This window comes from Anticarsia gemmatalis, chromosome 4 (assembly GCF_050436995.1).
Source record: "Anticarsia gemmatalis isolate Benzon Research Colony breed Stoneville strain chromosome 4, ilAntGemm2 primary, whole genome shotgun sequence".
In the NCBI taxonomy this organism is placed as follows: domain Eukaryota; kingdom Metazoa; phylum Arthropoda; class Insecta; order Lepidoptera; family Erebidae; genus Anticarsia; species Anticarsia gemmatalis.
In genome coordinates, this window is record NC_134748.1 from 2,780,208 (window position 1) to 2,808,049 (window position 27,842).

General features: G+C 35.2%; 2 protein-coding genes across 2 annotated transcripts; one reads left to right on the plus strand and one right to left on the minus strand.

Moving 5' to 3' along the window:
• Positions 1-9: 9 nt before the first annotated feature.
• On the plus strand, positions 10-27,842 carry Pi3K92E (phosphatidylinositol 3-kinase 92E). Its single transcript, XM_076113123.1, has 19 exons — positions 10-132; positions 309-563; positions 1,395-1,626; positions 2,877-3,106; positions 6,706-6,955; positions 7,810-7,988; positions 8,468-8,686; positions 9,183-9,385; positions 9,771-9,962; positions 10,449-10,655; positions 11,065-11,208; positions 11,594-11,718; positions 12,123-12,267; positions 12,699-12,887; positions 14,513-14,655; positions 15,204-15,358; positions 16,410-16,589; positions 17,545-17,664; positions 18,113-27,842. Exons 2-19 carry the CDS (start codon positions 411-413, stop codon positions 18,233-18,235), a joined length of 3,189 nt encoding a protein of 1,062 aa, XP_075969238.1. The 5' UTR covers positions 10-132; positions 309-410; the 3' UTR covers positions 18,236-27,842.
• On the minus strand, positions 3,893-6,061 carry LOC142972228 (leucine-rich repeat-containing protein 23-like). Its single transcript, XM_076113124.1, has 4 exons — positions 5,827-6,061; positions 4,941-5,538; positions 4,687-4,859; positions 3,893-4,596 (listed from the first exon to the last, which is right to left on the minus strand). Exons 1-4 carry the CDS (start codon positions 6,009-6,011, stop codon positions 4,488-4,490), a joined length of 1,065 nt encoding a protein of 354 aa, XP_075969239.1. The 5' UTR covers positions 6,012-6,061; the 3' UTR covers positions 3,893-4,487.

Sequence of the window (27,842 nt, forward strand, 5' to 3'; positions counted from 1 at the left end):
TACCATAAACAATATACTTTGCTCATAGTTTGTTGCACGTAATCTTTATTTACAATTTCACAAAAACATATTTTACTAATTTTAATTCGTACATGCCATAATATACAAATTATGTAAACGTTTCATGTGGAGGTAAATACACACGTATCTTTCGACGGTTTTGTTTTGGTGCTGTTTCAGTAATACTATCGCTGACAGTTTCGTTTCGAATGGCGATGTGCCCCTCGTAAAATACCAGGAAATGCTATGATTCAACATCGCTGCGGTTTCAACAACAGTGACTAATGTGGTGTGTGCATTATTTTCAGTTGGAGACAGTGACCGGGTCGCTGCAGACGCCAGTTATCAGTGAAAGTTTGTAAAATGTCGCGGGGGTAATTCGAGTAACCTGGGAAAATAATACCAAAACAATGGTTCCTGCGCCAAGTTGTCCGTTCACGTACGACTACTGGACGACGACACCGTCGGACGTCGGCGTCGTGGAACTCACGTGCCTGCTGCCGAACTCTGTTTACATTCCTGTGAGGATAAGTTGGGATGCCACTATTCAGGATGTCAAAGAGGTTAGTGACAGGAAGGAACACCCTTGCGTGACTCACGCCTCTCGCCGACACGATATTTTGATTGCATTTTTGGAAAGTGGGTCAAAGTATTGAGTAACATGTTTACAGAGATAGATTAGTTAGGTACATTTAGAAAGTAGTTTACATTGTTTACAATATCTGCCACTATTTTTTATCATGTAGGTGTTTTGGTGGATGTTCTTACATTAGGCAATATTTTTATTAAAATTTTATTGGTTGTGTGGGAATTTATTGCAACTAATGCTGCTGTTATTTATTATTGTTTTGTATTTACTGGATCTGTGTGAAGAGTAGACTTTGATTCATCTGTAGGAAGTTAAACACTGCAATGTTATTGTTTTGCTCTGTGCTAACACTGATCTACATAATAATTGTATTGTGAAGGAAACTCAGTGTTTCACTATGAGGAAATTATTATCATTTTAAATCTATTTTTAAGTCAAGGCTTGTTTATATTTACTTATTATTTTTGGTTTTATAGAGCCCATTTTTTTTAGATAATGTGCATGTAGTTATGTCCACTGAATATTTAGCATGCAATAAACACTGGAGAATATTTTTATGAGTTGAATGTTATAAAGCTACAATTTATAATGAGTTGCCATCTGCAACTCATTAGGAATCAAAATAAAACAAATATATTGCAACTAGTACCAAGAACCATTCAATGAACCACACTAAAACAGTATTATCTTCATTGTTAAATAGTCATGATGATAATTTAAAAAAATTTAAATGATTATTGCAAACTATATCATAAATGAGCTGAAATATTATTAGAAGCAATGACACAGCAACATTTTGTTTCAGGACTTATGGGACAGGGCAGTCAACTATCCCTTATTTGGGATGTTGCACGAAATGTCCAGCTATGTATTCCAATTTGTCAACTCACTTGCCGTTGCCGAAGAGATAGAGGACGAGACTAAACGCATCCGGGACATTAAACCAGTATGCGGTGTGTTTATCATTGTGAAGAGGTCCATAGAAAGACCAGGGGAACAGTTGTTGAACACACACATTAGTCATTTAATTGGAAAACGTAAGTATCTATTTTTACTTCGCAAGAGTGATGAGAATGAGGAAAGTTATGCTTTTTTTTGCCTAAATGCTTGAAATGCCTAATGCAGTTATGATAAGTACCTACTGTTGTAGGTTTTACCCACTCTGTAACAGGATGTCAACAAGTTGTTATTGTTCAATTCTATTTTGAAAGTAATGTAAATTGATATTTATTTTTATTTAATGATTATATATTATTATCTTAATCGACTGAAATCTCAATTTCTTGATCAAATAATACTGTTAGTGTGAGGATAAATGTCAGTAGTTTAATTTATTCTTGTTGCTATGAGACAGATGTATAGATAAGCATTATTTCAGCAATGATTTTCTTTAAATAAGTATAAAATTATATTTTATTCTTGTTAAACATTTTCTTTGGTCATTACATTTCTGTGTTATTTGATAAGTAAATTTAATTGTATATTTATTTCCATTACCCAAAAAACTGGCACATAAAAGCAAACATTTTCATTACTACCATTGAATTTTGTTATTCTGCAAGCCTATGAACACATTAGCCTCTCTTGGGAATCATTGTTGGGTAAATAGTTTAAATGAACACTAGGTTTATGACCTCTTACAATTTTATTATCTATTACAACACTTTTCTAAACAATGCATGTACAATTCCGCAGGATGTTGACCTTATGTCATATCAATATTATTATTTTGTATGTGTATCTAGTTTCCGTCGAAATACTCGTGAACTTACACTACTGAATTATCTATCACCTATCATGTTTAGAATAGATAATGATTATGACGTCATTTGTTTACTCTTTACTCCTACGATTGTGTTAGAAATATAGAATATTGTTAATTAATGATTTCTCATGAAAATCTATTATTAGCTGATCATTGTTCTTTTGTCTATTATTGGAGAATTCACTTTGGACTTGTTTATTGTTGTTTGTCATGCTTAGATCAGATTAATTGATTTGGCTAGTATTATGATTTGCGAATGATATTATTTGTTCAATAAGTACATTACACCCTTAAATCTTTTTAACAGGGGACCAAGTTTTCATGATTCTTAACACTTGTCTGATCTAATAAAAAAGCTTATTAGGTAGATATATTTTTAGGGATTATCAAGTAACTTAGTTTTTTCAAAATATTCAAATTATATGTTCCATGGCGTCAATTAAAAAAAGCTATCAAAAACTATCGTTATACTAATCCGTTTACAATTCAACCAGAATCAACATGTAACCAACTATTCGTCAGGTCTAAATGAGTTCGACAACATTCGAAGCTCGGAGGTGAATGACTTTCGCATGCGTATGCGGTACCTCGCCGAGGAGAGCCTGATCAAGCGCGCCCAGAGCACGTGGCTGGAGAGGCTTCGTTACCAGTGCCCACCGAGACTAGCTGATGAATACGAAACACCCACCACGCTTAGGAGCCATCTCAATAATCACTGTTTTATACTTGTTACCAAGTTCGCCAATTCAGAGGTAAGCTTTCTTTTAGTACTTCTTATAATTATCTTATTAGAAATGCTGATTACTTGATTTTACTGTGAACGAAAATATCATAGCGAAACTACAGGCCTGAGAGTTTGTTACCAAATCTTAAGACTCGTAAAGCAATGTGTTACCAAATCTTAACAGATCACAAAGCCCTTAGATGAGTATTGCCATGGTGGTAGATTCAAACGTCTGTACCACTAATTTTTGGAACAAACCCGTGTCTAGCATTTGTTCTACTGCAGTTCTTATAGTGGGACACTTTGGGACCCATATGCCTACCTACTCAAAGATAATAGCAACGGCAATACGATATTTCCCTCATAAATATTTCCATGTACACACTGCACATAATTTACAAACCTTAGGTACAATGAAGAATACTGTTTATGCGTCGATTCCGACGATTACACTATTTTTTTTTCCACGTGTTTTTGTAATCCGATGTTCAGCGTATCAGCAAAGCAATAGACATTTGATTACTTGTTTACTAAACTTTTATGTTACTAGGTATTTTTCTAATTTATACTTGTTTTTCATTACTACAGTTGCAAAACAAGTCTTTCATACTGTCGCATTGTGTTTAAGGAAATTATTATTGTGTTTTGGTTTATAATAATATGGTCACAACTGCCGGCTAATTAAGTTTCATATATTATTATGTACAATATGTACATCCTTAATTCTAAGATATATGTTCAAGCTTTAATTTATTTAAGCTTTGTACCGTTTAGAACAAATCATTAGATTAACGTGTTATGTTTTCACATTAGGTACCAATAACATTAAAACGTCTTTTGAAATAGAACAACAAACCAGTGTCAGTATCAGCTGAATCTTTATTGATATAACACATTATAATACAAACACATTGCCCCATATAAAAGCCAGGTCAGCTAGCAACTAAAAAACTTGTGCACTAAAAATCTAAATACTGGGGTAAGCGATACGTCGATCAGCTGAATGCAAGTATTTATAGCGCAGACTTGTCTAGACATTATTACACTTGGCGCCTCTCGTAACCATTGGCAATGACAATGAAATTTACCGATGTTTTTCTACAACACAACCTAATTTCATAAATCCGCCGGACCGTCTCACATTTGACATTTTTATTGGGCTGAATCGCGGCGTATAATTTGTCCGCGTTTCACTATGCAATTTGAATGGAACGATAATTTAACGTTGGAATTTTAGCTAGTGGCGTTTCTAAGTGAGTACTGAATTAACAGTATTTTTTCGCCGCATGTTTTGAATATTTGCGGCATACCTATATGTCTGCTCGTGTCGTTGATTTTCGTCACGTTTTCTTAACTTCCAATCGTATCTTGCGTTAATTCCAAAATAAACACAATTATAAATCAGTGTTTTAGTCTCCATGTTCCTGCTCTGCTTCTTGGCCTCCTTCTTCTACCAGTTCTTCTTCATCTTTCTCTCCATCTTCGAGCCACTGTAGCATCATTTGTTTCGCTTCCTCTCTGTAAGACAAACAGGCAATAATTAAAAACTGACCATGAACAATAAACTGAAACTGTCAAAACGTCAGCCGAGGAACTTTTTGCCTGTACCTTTCTTCAGGAGTGACGACTTGTTTGTTAAGCCTTTTAAGTCGAGGCAGCGAAGCTAGGACCTCGGTGCGTATTTCCGGGTCCTCTTCTTCGACAGGCTCGTCGACCTCCTCGCCTGTTCCTCCCATGAACGGACACCCTCTTATTACCAATGTTTCTAACCCTTTCAGCACCTAAAACATTAAGCAAATTATTATGTTATTATGACCGTTTACCGTTTTGTTTTATAATAGTGCAAATATTATGTTACTAACTCTCAACTTTTTGATTTGCTTCAATGTAGAAACTTTGCAGTTCCTTAAATTAACGTAAGTTAGCTTTGTTTGATCTTCATGGAAACCATCCAACAATCTTATTGGATTGTTCCTCAAGTGAAGGATCCTTAGATTGACGAGAATCTCTATTCCAACGAGAGACTTAATATTATTACCGGCTAAATACAAGCTGTCCAATTTCGGGAAATCAAAGCCCGTGATCTCCGCTATTTTGTTGTTTCGAAAATCCAAACATCTTATGTTCGGCATCTTGCTATTAAATTCTACTTTTTGTATTTTATTGAAGCCGAGTTCTAAAGTGCTAAGTTCCGGTTGGTAGACATCGTTGACGCTCGTTATTTCATTGTTGTTCAAGATTATCACTTGGATGTACTTCATCCGGTTGAGTGCGGCTGACTTGAGTCTGTTCTGATCCGCCTGTAGAAAGATCAAGTAGGGGAGGGCGGTGACAGCTTGCAGCTCATGTAGATCCAGCTTATTATTTGACAAGTCTACGAACTGCAGATGTTGGAAGTGCTGTATCGCTTTTATTATAGTTAGGCTCATACCAGTGAGAGTAGCTTTTAGATATGTGTATCTGTAAAATATGGTAATCATTAGTAAAATATTTTACACCTCATTCTCCTATAAAGTGTATAAGCAGCATAGTGCCCGTTTAGATTTTCGTCACCCCGAGTCCGTGTCTCACTGTATTGTCTAGCCTGCTTGTATCTTACGTCGTGAATACGATATGCAAACACTATAGAATTGATATAACTGTTTTTATTTACCTATCCTCACGAATAACATACGCGATAATATCCTACATAAAATAAACAAATCCGATTAAAAACGTATAATTATGAGTAATCAGGGCGCATATTACCCATCGCCTTCAGCCGTCTTCCCTAAAAAGCTGAGTCGTACGCTGACCTCGGACTTGTTCAAACACCGAGACTCTTCGTCTACAAAGTTGGTGATGTCTACCACCTCGGCTTCTTCCTCCGGCTTCACCACCGCCTCTTCTTCCTCTTCCCCCCCTCCTTGAAGGTTAAAGTGAGACTTCAACATGATTTACCATCCAAAATTATATATTTACGTAAAAAGTCGAGTATGACTGTTGTGACATACGTCATACCTACGTACCTAATGACTTTATTTATTTTTTCCAGTTGTTTTGAGGTTTTTATAATGAGTAATATTTAAACTTTTTACGTGCACAAAATAAACTCCCATGTTTCTCTATTTGGTAGTACAATATATTGATAAGCTATTACAATTTATACGCATAACTATAAGATTATTTGCCGACTTTTGGGAAATGTGAATAATGGCAACGACATTATACGAAAGTAAAAGCGATTTGTCAAAATTGAACTTGTTAACTATACGCTACTTATCTGGACTAGATAGTGCAGCTAGCTCTTTGAATAATATTTTGCGTGTGGCGATTGAAACCCGACTGTTTTTAAATTGTCGAATTGAAACATTCAGTTCTAATATTCATCATCACCAGGACTATTGACGTTCCAGATTCGCAGATTTTCACTTAACATCAAATATATTAATATGAACTCTACGCTCTCATCCTGCTGTTAACAATGTTAGTTCTATGTCATATGGGGACGAGTCTATTGCCATATACTGAGCAGTGATCAACTCCGGGCTGTTATTGCGAAATCTCAAAATATATTAGAAGAAACACACCACCGTAAGACTACAGCTGATGCAGTGACATTACATTAACCAATAATTTTGTTTACAGTTCTCATTCACATCAAGCGTGCCAGCAACTCGCACGCCACTACAGCACATTGAGGTAATTCTCCACAAGTTCGCGAAGACCCTGAAGATGCGAGAGAACCCCCACAACTACGTGCTGAAGGTGTGCGGGCGCGAGGAGTACCTGTTCGGGGACTACCCTCTGATACAGTTCCTGTACATCCAAGAGATGCTCTCCATGGACGGCGTGCCCCACGTCATGACGGTCGGGATGAACCAGTTGCCGCTTACGCGTGAGTTGGTGATCAACAGACATGATATCTAAATATAATGGGCTGAAATTTAACATGCAGGGAGATGTTATGACGTAGGCATCCGCTAAGAAAGGATTTTGATTAATTCTACCGATAAAATAGGAGATGACAGTTTGTTTGAAATTTCTGCCGTAAGTCACAAACCACGCAGATGAATTCGCGGGCAAAAGCTATTTCATATAAATCGGTGTGTCAGTCATATAAGTGGTCACAGGGTAACTTTCGATTCTGTAACATGAATCAAATGGGGTTGTCTGATGTATCACTTGTTATTTAAATTAAACCATGTCCATATAAGATATTTCTAACAATTGTATAATGATAATTAAACAATACGAGGAAACCCGCAGTGTAAACTATTGCTTTCATAATGGGTGGTAAAAAGCCTAAATATTCATTTCTATATAATATCGACCGCCTGCCCTTTTTTGGGCATGTTTTTCTATTGTGTATCGTAAATGACTGTTTTATTAATCATATAAAAAAAACATTTTCCTATTTTGTACCTTTGCGAAATACGGTCAATAAGTATTGCACAATATTTTGATCGTTAAAGACCTACGCAGACCGACACGCCATAACAAGGGAGTTTGCCGTCAGTCAGCGCCATTGCCATTGCCATATATGTCATATTATATGGCAATAGGTGTTAGCAAACTGCGGACTATTACTAAAAATTTATGTAAAAAAAAATTGAAAAATAACAATACATTTTATCCGACCTGGTAATCAAACCCGGGACCTCAGTCAGCATTTAAATACACCACAGTACCACAGAGGCAGTAACATTAATAATAATTCTCACATATACTAAAATGTTGTACGTTATATAGCAAAACGTGAGCGTCCGTACCCGTACTGTTTGCCGGAGCGCCGGCGGCTGACGTCAGAGCACTCGAACACTATGAGGAGAAAGAAGAACGAATCGTCGTGGAACATCCACAGGGACTACTCGTGTGTTATACAGAGTGTCAGCAAACTCAACGTCGACCCTGGCCGGTTGGCTGTTGAGGTCAGTTTTATGAACATTTTAACTTTTCTATGCACGGTTTCTGAGGTACATTTAGTGGTAGTTTATATATTCAAACTTTCATGTTTAGTAAACTTAAACGCCAATAGATAAACTACCGCTAAATGTACCTTAAGAACTTAGAGCCGTTTCTCTCAGACAGACCTGTTGTGGTAGTAGTCTAAAATAGATACATAAACCATAATTTAACTCTTAACAACTGATTACTCACATACGTTTTTAAAGTAACTATACTTGCCCCTTAATGACAGCGATAGAACAATTAACTGTTAGTTCAGTTTTGTTTCTTGAGAATTAAAACTTATATTGTCAGTTTAAATACCATAAGATAAGTGATCACACATTATCTTTCTAGAACGAATAACTTTGTTTTTTCTATTAAATTACTTACGTATACGTATACCCAAGTATACGTTACTTAAAATTCTCGTATACTTACTACTTAATAATAATTTTCTCAGGTTGTATGTCAAGCGGGTATATTCCACGGCGGGAAACCGTTGTGTGAGACGCAAAAGACTCGGGCCGCGGTGATATCAAAGGATGGTGTAGCGAAATGGGACCAGGAGCTCACGTTCCCCATCAAAGTGCACAATCTACCGCGGATGAGCAGGATTTGCTTTGGCGTGTATGAAATCACTAAAAGCAAATCGAAGAGGAGAGGAAAAGACTCTAATAAGGTAAAATTATTTATATAAATGGATTTGTTTAGTTTAATTGTAAAGTATAGGATTAATATTATATTGGTGAATAGGTATGACTAGCAACCACCCAAAAATGGCATAAAATAAAATTAACTTAAGAGTCATAAAATTAATGTTTAAAGTTTCGTTACTATTTGTATAGAGTAGGTTAGAATAGGTTTATATCAAAAAGTTTGTTGAAAAGATAATTTCGACCAGGATAGGTGCAATAGGCGTTTCTGCGACAGCAAAATAATACAGGCAAACTAGTCGAAATAGAAGAAGTAGAAGCAACATAGGATATGCCTAATGTTGCTTTTCTACTAGTATAAATGATTATTGTATTATCTGTTATTTAAGATCAAGAAACACATTGGCCTTTAAATTAAATTATTATCGAGTTATTAGATGAAGCCTTCGAAACCTTAGCTAGCCTTTTTAGTCGTCTTTAGATCAGGTTTATATTGACATAGGATTGTTTTCCCGTCCCCAGGAAGGCGTGAACCGCCTGACGTGGGCCAACACGATGATCTTCGACTACAAGGAGCAGCTGCGCACGGACGGCGTGACGCTGTGCATGTGGACGCACGTGGCCGACGACACGCAGGGCGACGACCTGGTGCTGCACCCGCTCGGCACCGTCGTCTCCAACCCCAACACCGACTCCTGCGCCGCGCTGCAGGTCAAGTTCTCCAAGTAGGTTACGTTTTGTGTAACATAGAAAGATGTTACAAAATGTCTCGTGTAATGAAACATCGTGTAAAAATAATTACACATTTTTGAAGCCGTTACAAATGTTTATTAAACTAAATAAGAAAAAAATTCAACAAAAAATATAAATAAATAGATCTTCCATATGGAAAAAAATATCCACTAATCTCGGATGACCGAATCGTCTGCTTCCGGGATGTGGAGTAAAAGTATCGTGTCTACTTATAATTTCGCTTGCCCGATCCATTATTTACCGTCGTGGCGTCGTTATTGATGATTCAGCTCCGATATTTGGCCCCTAGGTGGAGCTTTGAGGGGTCAGATTTTTTCTATTTAGCAAATAATTTGACTAACGTACCATTTTTTCCAGTTACGACATCCAATACCCAGTGTTGTTCCCCAAAGACGAGACAGTGAAGATATACTCGGACCACATAGAGAACGTTTCACCAGACGTGATGGAGCGACTCAGTAGGGACTACGAACGGTTGCGTGCCACCGCTGAAAAAGACCCTATGTATGAAATGCACGAACAGGAGAAGAAAGACATTTGGGCTTCCAGGTAAGCTAGTGACAGTATAGAACTTCATTTATACTATACCGGTTTGTTCACTCTCTGTTTATCCCTATGGGCAAAAAAAAAATGTATACATAATATATGTATGTTATATCATGCTAGGTTTTTGTATGTGGTTTTTAGCAAAATATTGCATTGTTTAAATGTTAACGATATGTTAGTTTTGATATTCTGTAGTGTTGGTCAGTCTGAGAAACGAGATTCACTAGGTGAGCGTTGCAAAATTACCTTAATTCTTACAGAGAAATGAAGGTAATTTTGAAATATACCGTATGTTTCCTGGAATTTGCTTCCAATTGGTAACATTGTGCCCGTCGCACACGTTATCACATTTGCATTGCGACGTTCAAAACTGTCTTATGTGTTTGGCTATCAGCTTTGATTCGCTAAGAATGAGATCTACAAGTAACCGATTCGCTTCCTGTAATTTTTCCGTCTTCGGGGATTATATATTGTATTTTTTTTTGTCAGGGAGCGTTTCCGTCGCGAGGCGCCGGAGCTGCTGCCCAAGCTGCTGTCGTGCGTGGAGTGGGGCGAGCGCGCCGAGGCGGCTAGTGTCCGGCGCATGCTGGCGGACTGGCCCATGCTGCGCGTGGAGTCTGCGCTGGAGCTGCTGGACTACGCCTACGCCGACTGCGCCGTGCGGAGCTTCGCCGTCAAGTGCCTCGGCAAGATCAGGTACACACTCTGATCTGATCTGTCAATACAGTGCTAAGCAACCCTATATCCCTTATTAAATTCGTGCTCTTGTGTTGCGTTCCTCACACGCGCGTTTCATCTTCCCATGTTAAGAACTCGTGAGATACAACAAGATAAAACACCTCGTATTAAGTTGCAAATATCTATAAACACGTAAAAGCACGAGGAAAAACTTCTCTACCCCATACATTTAACAACCTGTGTCTATGTGCACCTATCTGATATATATGTATGTACCTATATTTCACTCTCTTTCAGATGCATGCTCTTAGCAAATGATTGAACAAATATATTTATCTCTGTTGCTTGCTGATATGGAAATGTTGATATGAAAAAATACCTTTAATAAGTCAACTTAATCTTTATAACAAATGCTGTCTCTTCGCAGTGACAATGATCTCCTACTATATCTTCTGCAACTGGTACAAGCGCTGAAGCACGAGTCGTACTTGATGTGCGACCTGTCCGTGTTCCTGCTCAAGAGAGCCTTCAAGAACATGACCATTGGACACTACCTCTTTTGGCATTTAAGGTAATGTACCCCTATTTAGGTTTTAAGAGAACATTTTAGCATAAAAGCCAACTTACCTACTCCATTGATAATTTTTTTTTGTATTTTTACCAGTTCTCACAAATAATGTTATCTTTTTCATTTATTAAAATAAAATATGCTGACATTAAACAGAATAAAGTCGCGTTTACATAATCATAAAATTCGTTTAGGAAAGTTTACGCCAGATTTTTTTTACTTTCCTGTAAAAATTTGGAAGTAAAAAAGAATTAAAAGCTTATATTTTGGTATAATCACTCAAACTTTGTGCTATAACTGTGCCCCAATATTTATCCAACAAAGTATTTCTTTAGTAATCATTTCTCCGTATAAAAATGTCAATATTTACTGGTATACATTGTATCAGGTCTGAGATGCACGTGCCGTCGGTGTCGGTCCGGTTCGGTCTGCTGCTGGAGGCGTACTGTCGCGGCTGTCAGGACCACATCAACAGCTTCACCAAACAGATCACCTGCCTTGATAAACTCAAGTGTGAGTATTACGTCTTTAACTTGTTGTTACTCGCTTAAATCATTATTCGATCGCTTTTTCTTTTACAAAAAGGTAACGTAAACAAATATCGTATCCCCGGTCAGAGAGATTTATAAAGTAAGCAGACTAAGAAAAGTATAAAGTATAGTACTAAATCCATTTTTTTTTATTGTATCGTGTGATCAGTTGTCAACCTAGTGTCAAAGTTGCTCAAGCCGCCCGCTCTTTGACATGGCTTAACGGCTTAATGTTATCTTAATTGATAACAACTGGGACCGACTTTCTGTTCAAATACCACTGTGCGGTCACCCATCTATGGACTGACCGCTCCTTAATCTACTGAGATATTAGTGGTAGGATACCAATTTTACCTCCGAGTCAATAGGTATGTTATTTTATTTCAGGGGCGAGTAAGTGCGTGAAACAGAAGAAAGAGATAAAGCAGGCTCGCTCGGCGCTTATACAACACTTGCAGGAGCAGCACTGTGTTGAAACACTGTGTGACTTCGTGTCACCGCTCAATCCCACCTTTGTGTGCAAACGGATCAAGTGAGTTTGATTTATATGTAGATTTAATTTGATAAAGTGTCATGTAACTGTAGATACTAAAAAGTTTAATGATTTGTAAATAGTTATTGTTAGATTTTAAACAATGTTTTACTTAGATGGGACTTCTAATTTACGTGCACGAATGTACACGTATTTTATAGAGTTTGTCTTCAAATTATCGTGATCATAAAATTTAATCCTTAGGGAATGTTATAAAGTATAAGATTATTCAGTCCATATGACATGCTGTAAAAATGACACATGTTAAAATGATTGGAATGAAAAAAAAGATCTGTTTTTGTTATTTGTAAAGGTCGTTTTAGTTTGTTTATTAGTAACAAATTACACAATTCAATTCGAGATACTAAAACTATTATTGCCATTACCTATTTTCGACTTTACATTCATCAAAAATAACCTCTTTTTCTTAGGCCTGAAGTCTGCCGCGTGATGGACAGTAAGATGCGACCCCTAATGCTGGACTTTGAGAACGTGGACCCCACAGGCTCAGACATCCGCATCATCCTCAAGATCGGCGATGATCTCCGACAAGACATGTTCACGTTGCAGATGTTGCGCATCATGGACCGGCTGTGGAAGAACCATGGATATGACTTTAGGTATGAAATCTATGGTGTAGTATGGATTTACTTAAGGCTTTCATGTGGTGTTCGGTTTCTGAATTAGGCTATAAGCTTTAGTGGCGTTTATAGCAGTAATTTTCAGTGAAAAATATTAAGCAGTGGTGGGAGGTTCGGGTTCTTGTATGAAATGGAGAATGTTACCTAATTTTGATTTTTAGCACTCCATATTCTCGTTTAATAATAAAAAATACTGGTGAAAGAATTACTTCGATACGTCAATTACTTTTCGATTTATAAGTAAAACAAGTTGTAACCGCACGACGCTAGCTCTCGGTGACGGTGTGACGTCACTCTACACTTGCTCAGTCTAGCTCACACAGTCCGCTTACGGTCGCGCGCTCAATGCGTTGAAATTATTCCTAAATACTTTTAAAAATGTTCAATTCAAATACTAGGAAATCATATGTTGTGCCTAAATGTAATTTAATATTATGTAGGTAAGTACATAAGTAATAATAAATAACTTCATCTTATAATGAAACAATTTCTAACCGGATTGATCGCGAGTTTATTGATTTTACTGTGGCAGGAAAAATGTAAAATCGATAAGTATGCGATTATTTCGGTTAAAAACTGTTTCATTATAATATGCAGTGATCGTAAATATCTAACATTATTACTTATTATACCTATGTATAATATACTAGAAGCCGCCCACGACTTCGTCCGCATGGAAACCCTTCCCGCGTAAATCCCGATCCTTCGGGAACTCGAGGATAAAAAGTAGTCTACATATGTGTTATTCTGGGTCTTCAGCTATATATCAAATTTATCGTAATCGGTTCAGTCAAATTTGCGTGAAAGAGTAACAAACATCCATACATACTTACATACATACATACAATGACAAATGTATGTTATTATATGTATTACTTATGTACTAACATATGTACATATGTACATTCTCACAAACTTTCATAATATTAAGTATGATTTCGGAAGCAAAAAAACCTCTATTTGTTTCACAAATAATTCGCAACCATTATTCCATTTATATTAGGTAGATTATCCGATTGCCCTTTTTAAAATCCATTTTATTAATCGAATAGTATTTACTATTATTATTAGTTATTTTATACATAAGCGGACGAAAACACAACAAAATACTACGCAAGCTATTACACCTACAACAACTATTGGCGACTTAATACTAAGCGGGACGCGGCCCGCGCGGCGCGGTAATGTAGTATGACGTCACAGCCGCTCACGCGGCTGTTAGCGGGACTCGATATTTTTCGAAACTTTGAATGCTTATAAAATCAAAACTATTCGGTATTTTTGACTGAAACAAAAACTAGTTTATATGTATACATACAGGCTATAATGTGTCAAAATTTCAAGCGATTAGGCATACCTAGTAACATTCTCCATTATGTTAATCTTTTTTACTAAAAAATGTTTTTATTGCATTTTTTTAAGTCATTGTTTTTAAAACCTATCGCTAGTTGTTCTTTTATGGAGCATTTCTACACCCTGTATAATTACGACTTAAACTTTGAATAGAATCTAATCTAGCTGTAAAAGTAAAGTAAATTTAAACACTAATTCTTATTCTAAATCTAATTATATGATCTTTAATATCAGTATAATTTACTTCGTAGATTGAATCCATACAACTGCATATCGATGGAGTACGCGGTGGGCATGATCGAGGTGGTGGAGGACGCCGAGACGGTCGCCAACATTCAGAAACAAAGCGCTCTGTTCAACGCGGCCTCCACTATTTATAGGAACACATTGTTACGTAAGTATCAAAACATATTTCTTAACTGATCAAATCATCATTTACTACTACCCCCGCACAACCGGTAATATTTCGTGATTTTATATAGATCCCTCCCCCTTTTCATACTCACGTGATTAATAGACACTCCCTTAAGGAAACCTCAAACCCACTAACATGTCGACACAGCTGAAAGAATCATTTTAGTGACTTGTAGATGAAGACTGCGTTTAAGAAAAAGCCACCGGCATCAAGCCGGTAGTAGCTACATTCTAGACTTATTTAGAACATCGAAATAATACTAATGTGTCAATCGTGGTTTTAATTCGTTGAACTTAGGGTTAATGGTTGTGGTTAAACAAAAAACAGGAAATACGGAAAAGCTAGATTATACATTTCAAATTTATTTGTTGTCTAAGTGAACAGATTGCAAATATGACATCGTTTCTCTTTCACTACTATTTTCCTTGAAAGCAGAACAAGGCACACTTTGTTCATTTTAATTATTAGTTCTAATACAAACTATTAATATCATTAAAAAATTCATATATTTCATTGTTTATACACAGAATGGCTACGCAAGAACACTGAGAATAACGAGCCAGCGTTCAACAAGGCGGTGGACGAGTTCACAATGAGTTGCGCGGGGTACTGCGTCGCGACCTACGTGCTAGGCATCGCTGACAGACATCCCGATAACATCATGGTGAAAAAGAGTGGACAGGTAATACACACTATAGCTTATTGCATAAAGTTGAAATTACGATGGAGAATAAGTCGAGACATATTATGTAAGACGATGGTCATTTTGTGAAACAAACTCAGATTCAGTTGATAAATATAGGTGTACCTTTGACTTACAGTCAATAGTTTTTAATTTAACTAAATAAGGTTGAAACTTGTTTGAAAACCTTCTATCTATATTAATATTATAAAGCTGAAGAGTTTGTTTGTATGTATGTTTGTTTGTTTGTTTGAACGTGCTAATTTCGGGAACTATTGGTCCGACGAAAAATTCTGTCAGTGTTACATAGCCCATTTATCGAGGAAAGCTAAAGGCTATATATCATCGCGCTACGACCAATTGGAGCAGAGTACCAGTAAAAAAATTACAAAAACGGGAAAAATCTTGACCCATTCTCTCTTAAGTGACGCAAGCGAAGTTACGCGAGTCCGCTAGTAGATTTATACACAGCTTTAGTTCTTCGCATATTCGAGATGAATAACCTACTAATGTTATATTAAGTGTATTTATTGGTATGATATAAAAAAATATTGTGAAATAATCCTGCAATAAGAGAATATCATCAGTTCATCAATTAGTTACGATCTCGAATCATATCCAACATAACACGGCGTGATTCTTTGTATTGTTATAAAACAGTGATAGAACAAAGACTTCCTAGAATAAGTCGTGACAAAATATTTTAAACAATTTATCACATAAAATAAAGTGTTATAAGCTTAATAATAAAGGCTTTGCGAATAATATTTAAAATAAGTTAAACCTTTTTATCGTCGCGTAGTCGGGTAATAAGTCGGGTTATTACCAAACTTTGTGTGCGATTTCTTCTGCAATAAAATAACTTAATTTTGTTGTAAACTATTAGTGTGCCAAACTCACTTCAACTTACAAATAATAAATAGATAAACTTTAATATAATAATAGTATGTAATACCTGTTAATTACAGGTATTACATACTATTATTATTCAAATAATTGTGTTAATATTTTCGTAAACAATAGCCATATAATAACATATATTTTTCCACAGTTATTCCACATCGACTTCGGTCACTTCCTGGGTCATTTCAAGCAGAAGTACGGGTTCAAGCGAGAGCGCGTGCCGTTTGTGTTGACGCATGACTTCATACATGTCATCAACAAGGGACAGAAGGGCTCCGGCGACAACCTGCCCATCGACTTCAAGATATTCAGGGAACATTGTGAAACGGTACGTTTATGACATTTTCCTAATATTATGTTAAATTCATGTTAATTCATATGCTCACGCAAACATAATGTTAAAAACCAAAGTGCGTGTGTGTTAGAAAGAATGGAGAATGTTAACAAATTTGGATTATTAGCTCTCCATATTCTCTGTTAAAAATAAAAAATACTAGTGAAAGAATTACTTTGATACGTCAATTAGTTTCCGATTTATAAGTAAAACAAGTTGTAACCGCGCGAGTCGGTGTGACGTCATTGTACACCACGCTAAGTCTGGCTCACATAGTCTTTTTTAATAATATTTACTATTATTACACTTTAAATGTAATAAGCAGACGAAAACACAACAAAATACTGCATAAGCTATTACATCTACGGCTGGAGACTTGATATTAAGCGGGACGCGGCCTGCGCGGCATGGTGTACTATGACGTCACGCTGTTAGCGGGACTCGATATTTTTTGAAACTTTGAATGCTTGTAAAATCAAAACTACTTGGTATTTTTGACTAAAACAAAAACTAGTTTTCATGTACATGTACAGGCTTTACTGAGTCAATTTCAAGCGATTTGGCATACCTAGTAACATTCTCCATTGACACTTATTTTTGGTTAAGGAAGCAGTTCCAATGAAACAATAATAGAATGTTGTTTACAAAAAGATGTATCTCAAAGTTTATGAATCCACTCAGTTTATGAATCACCTCTTCAAAAACATAATATTTCAGGTTATTCTTAACTTAATAATCTGTTTAATTTTAATTAAAATTATGATAAAGTTAATTGAAAGACTTGATCTATTAAATTTTAATTAGATAGAATTTGTGAGAAAGTCATAGTGAAAGACTAGCAGCTACTGCCTCCATGGGATTGCGAGTTCGTATTCGTTGTTTGTATGTTTGTAAAAATGTTACTAATGATAATGTTTCCATTGACAGTAATGTTTTGTTTGTGTAACAGGCGTTCAGAATCCTCCGTAAGCATGGTCACCTGATCCTATCGCTGTTCTCAATGATGATCTCCACCGGTCTGCCCGAGCTCAGCTCCGAGAAGGACCTGCAGTACCTTCGCGAAACACTTGTAAGTATTATTTAATTAAAACAATAATAATATGATGATGAAAAGGTCTAGTACTGTGAATAATGTCGACGATCTATTGGTATGTAACTGTGTATATAACTGTTGTTGGTAGCAGACTTTATTTGGTAGTTCTAACTCAATTTTATAGCTAAGGTTGACAAAAATTCAAGTGTTTCTGCCATTTGCAAGTTAATATGATATATGACGAAAGGCTCGCCCTTCTTACTGGACTAGCATTCTGAATGACGTAAACGAAAACGTGGTTTTATTTCCTACACCTCTTCTACACTTTTGAACCATAACTGGATTGAAATTTAAAAAATTATAATTACTTACAACAATGCTCATAGTATTTTTTTATAAAACTAGTTCATTTTGCGTAAAAATAATGCATTGAGTATAGTTTTTATTGCAAGAACATATTTTTACATTAATTTATTTGTAACAGGTGATGGATCTATCCGAGGAAAAAGCGATGGAGCACTTCCGTCAGAAGTTCAACGAGGCTATGAAGAACTCGTGGACGACGTCGTTCAACTGGGCGATACACAACATCGACAAGAACAACTGACAGTGACCGGTGGGCAGGCGGCTCAAGCGCCAGCCGTCTAAACACACGCCGCAGACCCTGTAGTACCGCAATGTTACAGGGTATTACCGCTTGTTACCGTTCACCACATGTTATGGGGTAATACCCGCAATGTTCGAAGGTAATACCTTAATTTACCGATTGTCGTACGTAAATGCGATAGAAATATAGTACCCACGAATATTTTAAAATCTATTCTTGCATTAATAAGAATTGCATCAGGATTATACAGATTTAATTATATAATAGGGTGTGTTTAGTAGTGTTATTGCCCATGTATCTCTATTCGGTGATTTTGGGTATTACCTACATTAACGGGTAAACGATATTACCGCTCACATTATAAAAATTGTTGTATTTACCACATAATGTTAAGTCTATATACTGTTGACTGTATGAATCATAGAATTTGTAAGTATTTAAATATTTGACTATTAAAAAACTATATTATAATTAACGTAAAAAACCGATCATTTGAAGGATTATCATTACGAAATTTTATAATCCTACAAACGATTGAATTACACAAATTCATTCTTTAGGGCTTTTTAACGACCTTACTTTTTGTCTATGTAGCGGTAATATTGTGTAATAGGACGGTAACAATCGCGGTAAATACGAACTAAAGCGAGCATTATGACTATCACATTAAGGTCCATTATAGAACGTAAGTTATGGCGTAGGTAAGTCGCAAGCTGTTACTAAAGTTGCGTAACGCGATATAAAAAGTAATGAAACACCAAGTAATTAAAAAACGATTATTCTCTTATTTTTTCGATCATTAATAACTCATTTTTTAACTGATCGCGCTAACAGAAATGTAATAATGGTTCATTTGCGGTTAATAATAGGATTACTTGTTAACCGCAATTAAACAATATTTGAAATTGTTATACAATTTTTATATCATCGGATTACAAGAATTGCGCAAGTCTTTTTACGTACTCTTTCGTGTACGTATACGTTAGCTACGAATGAACGTATACGTGAAACGAAATTGGCATAATTATATAGATAGAAATATAGCCTATTCAAGTGGCACAGTACAGGATATTTATAGTTCCGACGTATGTTATAAGTGAATGTGTTTTTTCTTGCAATTATTACACGAACTTGCAAAGACTCCATTGAAAATTATTCTATATATCTGTCACTGCGTTTTCGACTGCCCAATTCTTGTAAACACCTACGTACACACGACGATACACGTTATAAATTATAAGAAAAATACTAACAAATGTTGGTCAATTAAAGCGAAACATTGCCTAATAATTCGTCGTGTTCACATAGAGCGAGTGACCGAGTATTGTGTGGTATATTCTAGTTATTTTCTAGAAAAGCTAGTATTTCAGTTAAGTACTAGAAAGCTAGATCTTTTCAAGTTTGTGTGGAGTGAAGATGTTGATGCTTCTGAACAATAGAATGTTTCATAATTGAATTTTGTTTTGTTCATTCATTATATCAGTCATTTGTGTAGAGTAGTTGTAGATCTCCTTTAGACAATATTGAGGCTGGCGAGACGATTATAACACGATGTAAACATGCTTATCCTTATATCCAAAAGCTGGGAATACAAAGTTCACAGCCCGCATTTGGTGTGGTGGACTCGAGGCCTAGCCCTCCAGTAATTTCGGTTTAAGACCTTTGCTATGTCAGCAGTAAAAACTGATTATACTTATTTAAAATCAACCCTTGAGGATAGGCAGTAATTTTTTCTATTGTTTCCACGTTAAGAAAATATAAGATGAGTTTGGTACAATTTCAATAAAAAAATACAAGAATTCTTAAGTTTGTTTACGTTCATTGTTGTCTCGCTGGTCTATTAGTTCCTCGCACGTCAAGTCACTCGCTCAAATCTCGCTTGTATCAATAAATTTGCCTCTTACATACACCATCGTACGTTCGACCCGGCTCGCTCACTGCGCTTCGTACTAGAATGAAAGTATATTTGATGGTCCCGTTCATATGCACTTATTAAACATTTTACAATAAATATAAAGAAACCAAAAGATACGTAGATAACTAATTGAGTATACTCCAGAGGAAAAATAACTTGTTTACATTATTGCACAAAATAGTAGCCTACGTCCTTTCGCAGGATATAATTTATCACTATCAAATAAGCTCAATCGGTTCAGCCGGTTTGGTGTGAAAGAAGGATAAATAAACACATAATTAATTCTCATTTACAATTTTATTAGGTATGCAGTCATATTGTCTATGCATAGTTTGCAAGTATGGTTCAACTAGAGCTAAATTACTAGTACTTAGTAGCTAAATCTGCGTTTGCTATTGTTTAATAATCTCAGTCGATTACTGTATAATTTCTACGTGCGACAGATTCTCTATACATTATCTGTCAATCATTTATACATTAATTTCTGATTAAAGTTATGTCACGATGGAAAAATACCACCTTTTTCAGTTTAGTTAAAATATTGTTTGTAATATGAACGGGACGTGGTTGTCTAAAGACTGATAGTGTTTTATGTATTGTGGGGTACAGGCAGGTACAGTGACGAGCTTACTGGTCTATAGTTACATCATTAAAGATACTTTTATACTTGTATTATGTCGAGACAAACACTACAACAAATGGAGGACACATAAGTGGTTTGTTTACTACAAGTAAACCTACAAGAATTACACCTAAAAACTACAAGTACCTAATGCTTAAAACTTACTGAGACTAAGATCTAGGCCTTACTTTGCTTTAAGTGCCTTTTCTCAACGTAATGGGCTATTATAACAGATTCATACAAGGTTGTAATGCTTGTCCCAGACAAAATACATTTGTAAAAAGTATCACAAAATTTAGACTTGGCCCTCCAACATGACTCGTTGATTCACCAATCCCTAAAGAATTTACATCTACCCTTATTGTAGAACTCTATCTGTCTTACTAATAAACGTAAAAGCTCTGATAAGTTATAGTGTTTTGTCACTTTCAATCAATCTTGAAAATGTATATGAATGAAAAGGACAAAACACTACACAACTGGCCAGAGTTGACACGACGTTTATTTGTAAGACAGTATGAATCTACATTGGAGTAAGTTCACGTCATGTTTTGGTGTCTCCATCATGTCCCAGGGCCTACTGTAGGTAGAAGGCATGCGGCGGCCGATTTGGCTGTGATAATACGCTCAGTATGCGTTCATTAGTTGAAGAAATTGCTTTTAAGATTTAGTTTGGACTTTTTAATTCTAATAAAATTATTTACTTTATTACATTGATATTTGGTTTATAGGGATTTGAAAAAGACCGAATGCGGAATCTTTAAATTGGCAGTGATGCTTGTATTTCTGTCTCTGTCATTCGCGTGGTAGTGATAAAGACAGCATTATACTTGAGATTGGCTTTTTAATTTGACGTGTCTGCATTCGGTCGTTAGACTTCATAGTCGTCGATTTTAAATAGTTTGTGTATTCAAAACTTTCTGGATAAATTATATTTAGTATTCCTTAGTTGTTAGTATTCGGATCAAAATTTTAATTTTTACTGTTTAGATTAAGGCATGCGTATACTAGATAATCGTAAGTAGGATATTTGTGGGAAAGAGATGGTAGGATAGGCCGCCGCACTGCTCACACCTATGTTATGTATTACATAATACATACACACTTTTACAATGCACGGTATTCTAGGAGTAAGGTTACGGTAGGAAAGTACGTGAATGTGGAACAAGCTTGAATGTATGGAATATATGAACGGAAAGTGTGAAAACCTGTAAATTTTCACTGAGGCAACACTGTTTATTTATATTATAATAATAACACGTTGATATCGCGAAATATCGTGCATTTTCAAAGTGGATTTCCTTACATTATTATTAGGCGAATTGCTCTCATTTTTAAGTGTAGGCGTAATTAGTGGAAACATCGTTTTTGCACATTAATTTCGAGTAATCACTTAGCGATAATATTCCTTTTTTCATCATTAATCATTATTATCAGATATAAGTTTGTCGAACATAATATTAAAAGGGATGTTCTCGTTGAAGGGTGTAATTTAATTCATAGGCTTAGCAGTATTATATTGTACGTTCGTAATCAAAGTAAAAAGAGTCGCTTTTAAGTTTTTTGTATAACTTCACGCTACCTCAAGCTGTCGTGTATTAATCGATAAATAATCATTCGTTTGCTTCCTTTAGACTCCTTACACTATCGGAATACGCTAGATTATCTTTGCATTATAATGTCTACGTGCGCAATGTCGATAACGCCCGGGCAATGTGCAAAATAGACGGGTAAACCTATATAATAATGTGACATTGCCTCTAAAGCTCTAGTGAAAATATACACGACTTAATATCGAACGATATGAATTTTATTATAAATAAATATGCCTTAAAATAGTTTTAGTGTTAAGTTGTTGCTACACGACAGTTATGAACGTTTTTAGGTGAATTGTTATGCGTGGGTTTTCTAGTGTAACCGATGCCCATTGAAAGTAATTATCGTAATCAAAGATTATAGAGCTTTCACATTACACGGGTGATTTAGATGATCACCGGTCTTTGTGGATGTACGTTGAATAAATATAGAATGCAGGATGCTTTGCATTTGTCAGGATTATATGTGAATACTTGTTTTAGTGATATTTAAATATGTTGGTGACCTTGACAGTCTAAATCGCGCGGAATGCTAATATGGAAGCTGTGTGTCTCATATCCACTTATGAAACATGAATAATCCTAATATTAGATACTAAATACAAATGTTGATTTCATGAGTGGCCGGCGAGTCCGTCACTCCGCATGTCAGTGGTCTTCAAATATAATAGTGTTAATAATAAGTCATAAATATAGTAAAATAAATAGTTTATACGATATGCTCTCCAGAACAATATGTGCTAGCTTATGAAAGATACAGTTTGTTGCATATAACGTATTAAAATATACAATATCCTAAATGTAAGCATATATTCGGTAATAGTAGCGTATGTTCGGCTCGTTGACTGAATATTATACAAAAAATACATTCGACGCATTGATTGCAAAAAAAATGGAATATCAAAATACCAAACGCAAAAATATCAAGCCAATTCAGGCATAAAAATCTTTTGTACATTTAAATTATAGTGTTCTCTTCCTTTCTATCCAATACAAAATACACTGAGAGGGAAAGAGACATCTATAGATGAATTGAATTGAAGATTTTTATGAATGAAACGGTATATACATTTGGCATCAATATCAAAAGTTATTAAAGCCTCAAAAGACAGATCAGATTTGCCTTTACCTCGAATAATAATAGACATATCATGTCGTTCAATAGTTTTAGATAACCGCGAATCAATAGCCTTCAGACGTTTGGATAGTTTTTGTACAATTTTATATTAACCAATATTATATTTAGAATTAATTATGTCTACAATTGAAATACGCTTGCAGTACAAAAGGCTACACACATTCGTTTCGGCATTAGCCGGGTGGCAAAACCGAATATGTGTAGATGAACCCGATCGGCACAAGCCGAACAAGTGAGCCGAGTTTTGCTGCTCGATAAAGGTTGCCGAACTGAATATGTGTAGCAAGCTTTACGGAAGCAATTATGTTCCAGTTCTAAAAGGACACATGCCTTATGTATTTTTAATGGGACATATGCCGTTTTAGAACCGCATATATTTGTATTGCAGCTTTTTAATGTCAAATTGCAACCTTTTGGTTTTCAAAAATATAATATAATCTTTTCCGAGTCAATACATTTAGCATATTTTAATCTATTTTGAGCGTGAGAAACAAATCTATTCAAACGTCAAAGTGCTAATACAATTTTGTTCGTGGCCTTTCGCTGCGTTATTGTTAACTAAAAGGTATCTAACGAGTCTTATTATCTAGTTCTATGTAGGGAAATACAAAACATCGTAACGAAAAAGGTATCGTAATTTCTATATTTTTCTAAAAGCAGAACAGAAAAGCGATTTCCTATTACTATCAACTATCTATATCTGGCTAGCTGTAGAAAAATGGTTTATGAAAATTAATAATTTGATCGGCGACTCTAGCGAATACTATAGTCTCTAGAGTTTCTTTCAAAGCTTCAATACTCAATACTACCGACTCTAAAACATCGCGCTACAAATCACTTACTATTTAAAAAAAAAACGATATAAAAACATGATTTACTAAAACTGCAAAAAAATCAATGTTTATAATATTTTTTCGCCTAACGTCAATAAATCGAAGTGCTATGGCTATATGTATAGAGAGTGAACTGTAAAGTAATAGTAATATGATCAATAGCGGTTGTAATGAAACCCGCGGATCAAATTATTGGGTCATTCCGTCGCGACTGTCTGCGGTCCGCGAAGTTATTGGGCGTGAAAATCGTTCTAAGATATGTTTCATTGGTAAGGAATGTTTGTTTCCTAGTTATAGCACCATTAAACTTTATTACAAGAAATGAAAAAGATTTATTTGAGGAATTTATTCACTTAAGAGAGGATATTCGGAAGAAACGGCATTACTACAGCACTAAAATATGTTGTGATAATTTTCTAATTAATATTTGAAGCTAATTAACGCAGTCTCATATTTACTATAATTTTGCTTTCGGCACGTGAAATAGAGATGGCGCATTGCTAAAACGTATATTTTCGTTTTGTGTAGATAGTCAGTAATCATTTGAATTCGAAGTAGACCCAAAAAAAATATTCTTCATGCTCTAAACCCAATAATATCGAGTCAAATTCCCACCAGATTCCAAAAAAAGTCGCTTAAATTAATCAATTAACAACAAGTTTTGTATTAGCATTACAAATTAGCTGGTCCAACCGCAAGTGTTCGGTAGATATCGTTCCATGGAATTCGTTGTATCGAGTGTCTAGAGGACATGTGATACTCGATTGATTTGTGTGTCACTAGTAACTAAGTAACATTGGACGTTGATCGACTTCCGACTATTTAAACTATTCTATTTTCGGTTATACTTCAAAGCGTAAAGTAATTTAGTAGAGCTTTGGATTATCCTGCATAGCTGTGCTATGAAAGTCGGGTTACATGCCGCAAAGCAAACTTATCATCAAAAAGTAAGCAAAGAAGGAAATATTTGACTTAATTCAAACTCGCATTTGAGAATGCTGTATGTTGCTAGAACAAGAGGAATTTTAATCACCAGATCCTAGTTGTAATTTTCTAATAACGGCCAGAAGTTGCCTTCCGCCTTCTCTGACTTAGCATGCTTCAAATGCGTCAAATACTAAATAACTACCTACAAAGAACTAGATAAAAAGACTCAACAGTATACTATAACCCATGTAACACTGCCAAGTGAACAGTAGACTGATCGCGTCGTTAATAGTATATACATATAACGTTACGTGATGTAGCAGGCTCAGTTAATGTTACGCTAGCTAATACTTGTGTGTATTCAATATTGTTGTTCAAACAGTAGGTGTTGGGAAACTGTATCTTGTGGAAAATGACAACTGTCTTACTAACCCCCGGGTTCTGAGGCACATTTAACGGTAGTTTATCTATTCAAACTGTCACGTTTATGAGCTTAAACCCTATTGAATAGATAAACTACTGTTACTTTGTTTTTTGTCCCATTAATCTAACTATACCATTGAACTAGTCTCGAATTCTATAAATACATTTCATAGAAATCATCTGAGTTTAATGACGGCGAACCACATAAGAATGTTTCAATCCGGTTAAGTTTCGTCATGGTGATGTTGCGTAATCGACCTCACACAGCCCTTCATAAAAACCAGCATTAAAATATCAAATTGTACCATGACCTTAAAGTTTTAACGCCGTGGTTTGTTTGTTTAAAATAACTTTTAATTGATTTAGGTACCTACTCATTTGGTACACTGCAATGGAAACGCACAAAATTGGTGCGTTTGTAATATTCTTTATTAACAAACAAATCACTGAACTCGGCGGGCTTTAATGAGACTACGAAAAATTTACCTTTTAGATTGAATCAAAAATAATGCTCTAACAAAACTACGTAAGATATGCTGAAACAAACAGGCGTAAGATATCGTTAGATTTGTCATTTTATTTACCAACCTAATGTCTGCATTATCTTTTTTAAAATCACTCCTTTATTTAAATATTCAACTAAAAACAAAAGTCGTTGACCGATATACCGATGACATTGTCTTAAAGTAGAGCACAAACACAAGATACAGTTTCTTCACACTAAAGTGTAGTTCCATAAGCCTCTCATTGCCATAGACATGCTTAATACTTCCCTTTAGATAAATTAGCTTCCCTTCGATGATATCAATCGTAGTATTTTATTATTAAATAGTCAATAGACTTACTGCAAAACGTGATTTTACATTATTCAAGACGGGGACTTTTAATATGAACTTTGTTTTAAAAACATTTGCATTCAAAAAAGGCTCTTTCAAGTCTGTATTTACGTCATATTACATTTGTTTGTTTCGATGATCATTTTAAATACTAATTAATATTGTAATTCCCCGTCTTAATAAACATATGCGTAGTTATGAACAATAGAATAAACAAACGCAGCTGATTATAAATAGATGAGATTTTCCGTTTTAGTAATAGATGTTTAACTGAATGAAATAGATAACTATAATTTTACATGGAACAATAGTCTTTGGTTGTTAGGATAATTTTGTTTTTAAGTGGAACAGTGTATCGTGTGATTCGGCACTTGTAGTATAGCCAATAGGTATAAATAACTGCGGTGGTGGGACACCGAGAAAGTTATAATGCTTCCTATGTAGTGCTAAATATCGGTTAGGTTAGTCCGATGTGACGTTGCGCGAATGTTTTACACATATATTTGTCCTATATTGTTAAACAGTTGTATATTGCAAACAAAAATGTTATGTAAGCCTGTAAATTTGAAAAAAAATACAGATTTTCAGATAAAAGATTTTTATAAATTGTAAATTTACTTTTCTTAAACACTTGATTAGAAATATTTTGGTTAATTTGTATTGGGAGTTTGTCTCGTACGAAGAAAGCTAAGAAATCGAAGTTATAAATTCTTATCAAGTGTTTATGTAAGAAAATCTCATGTAACTAATTGTATATCAAAACAAGAATGTCAAATTATTGTTGTCACTCTAAGCAGAGTCTGACTAGACAATGTCGGGTAGTCGCGCAACGTCGCACTATCTTATGATTTACACAGGTTCCGTTTGTGCAATGTAAATAGTACCGTCTTATTTATGAATGATAATAACATTGTCAGTGCGTTCATGTTATATTAAATATTATGTATTATGCACGATGAAAATGTTAAGTTGTATTGTGATACTGATGCTAATACCCACTTAGAACAAGTCGGCGACCGCAACAGTAGTAAGTTATCACCAAATATTATTGAATGATTAAGTGTTAGAGGTTTCGTCGAGTTTAATATTAATAATACAAACATTAATTAGCCATATTCCTAAATCATTGTTATAGTTAAGTATCGCATACATCTCAAGTCTACATACAATAGTTCCTTTGTCATGTGTCATTATAATCATACTACTAACGAAATGTGTAATAGATTCGTTTCTTTATTGTATAAAGTAATTTACTGAAAAAATATTTGCATCTATCTCAAATGTCATTTTATAGAATAAATTAAAATTATTACGCTTA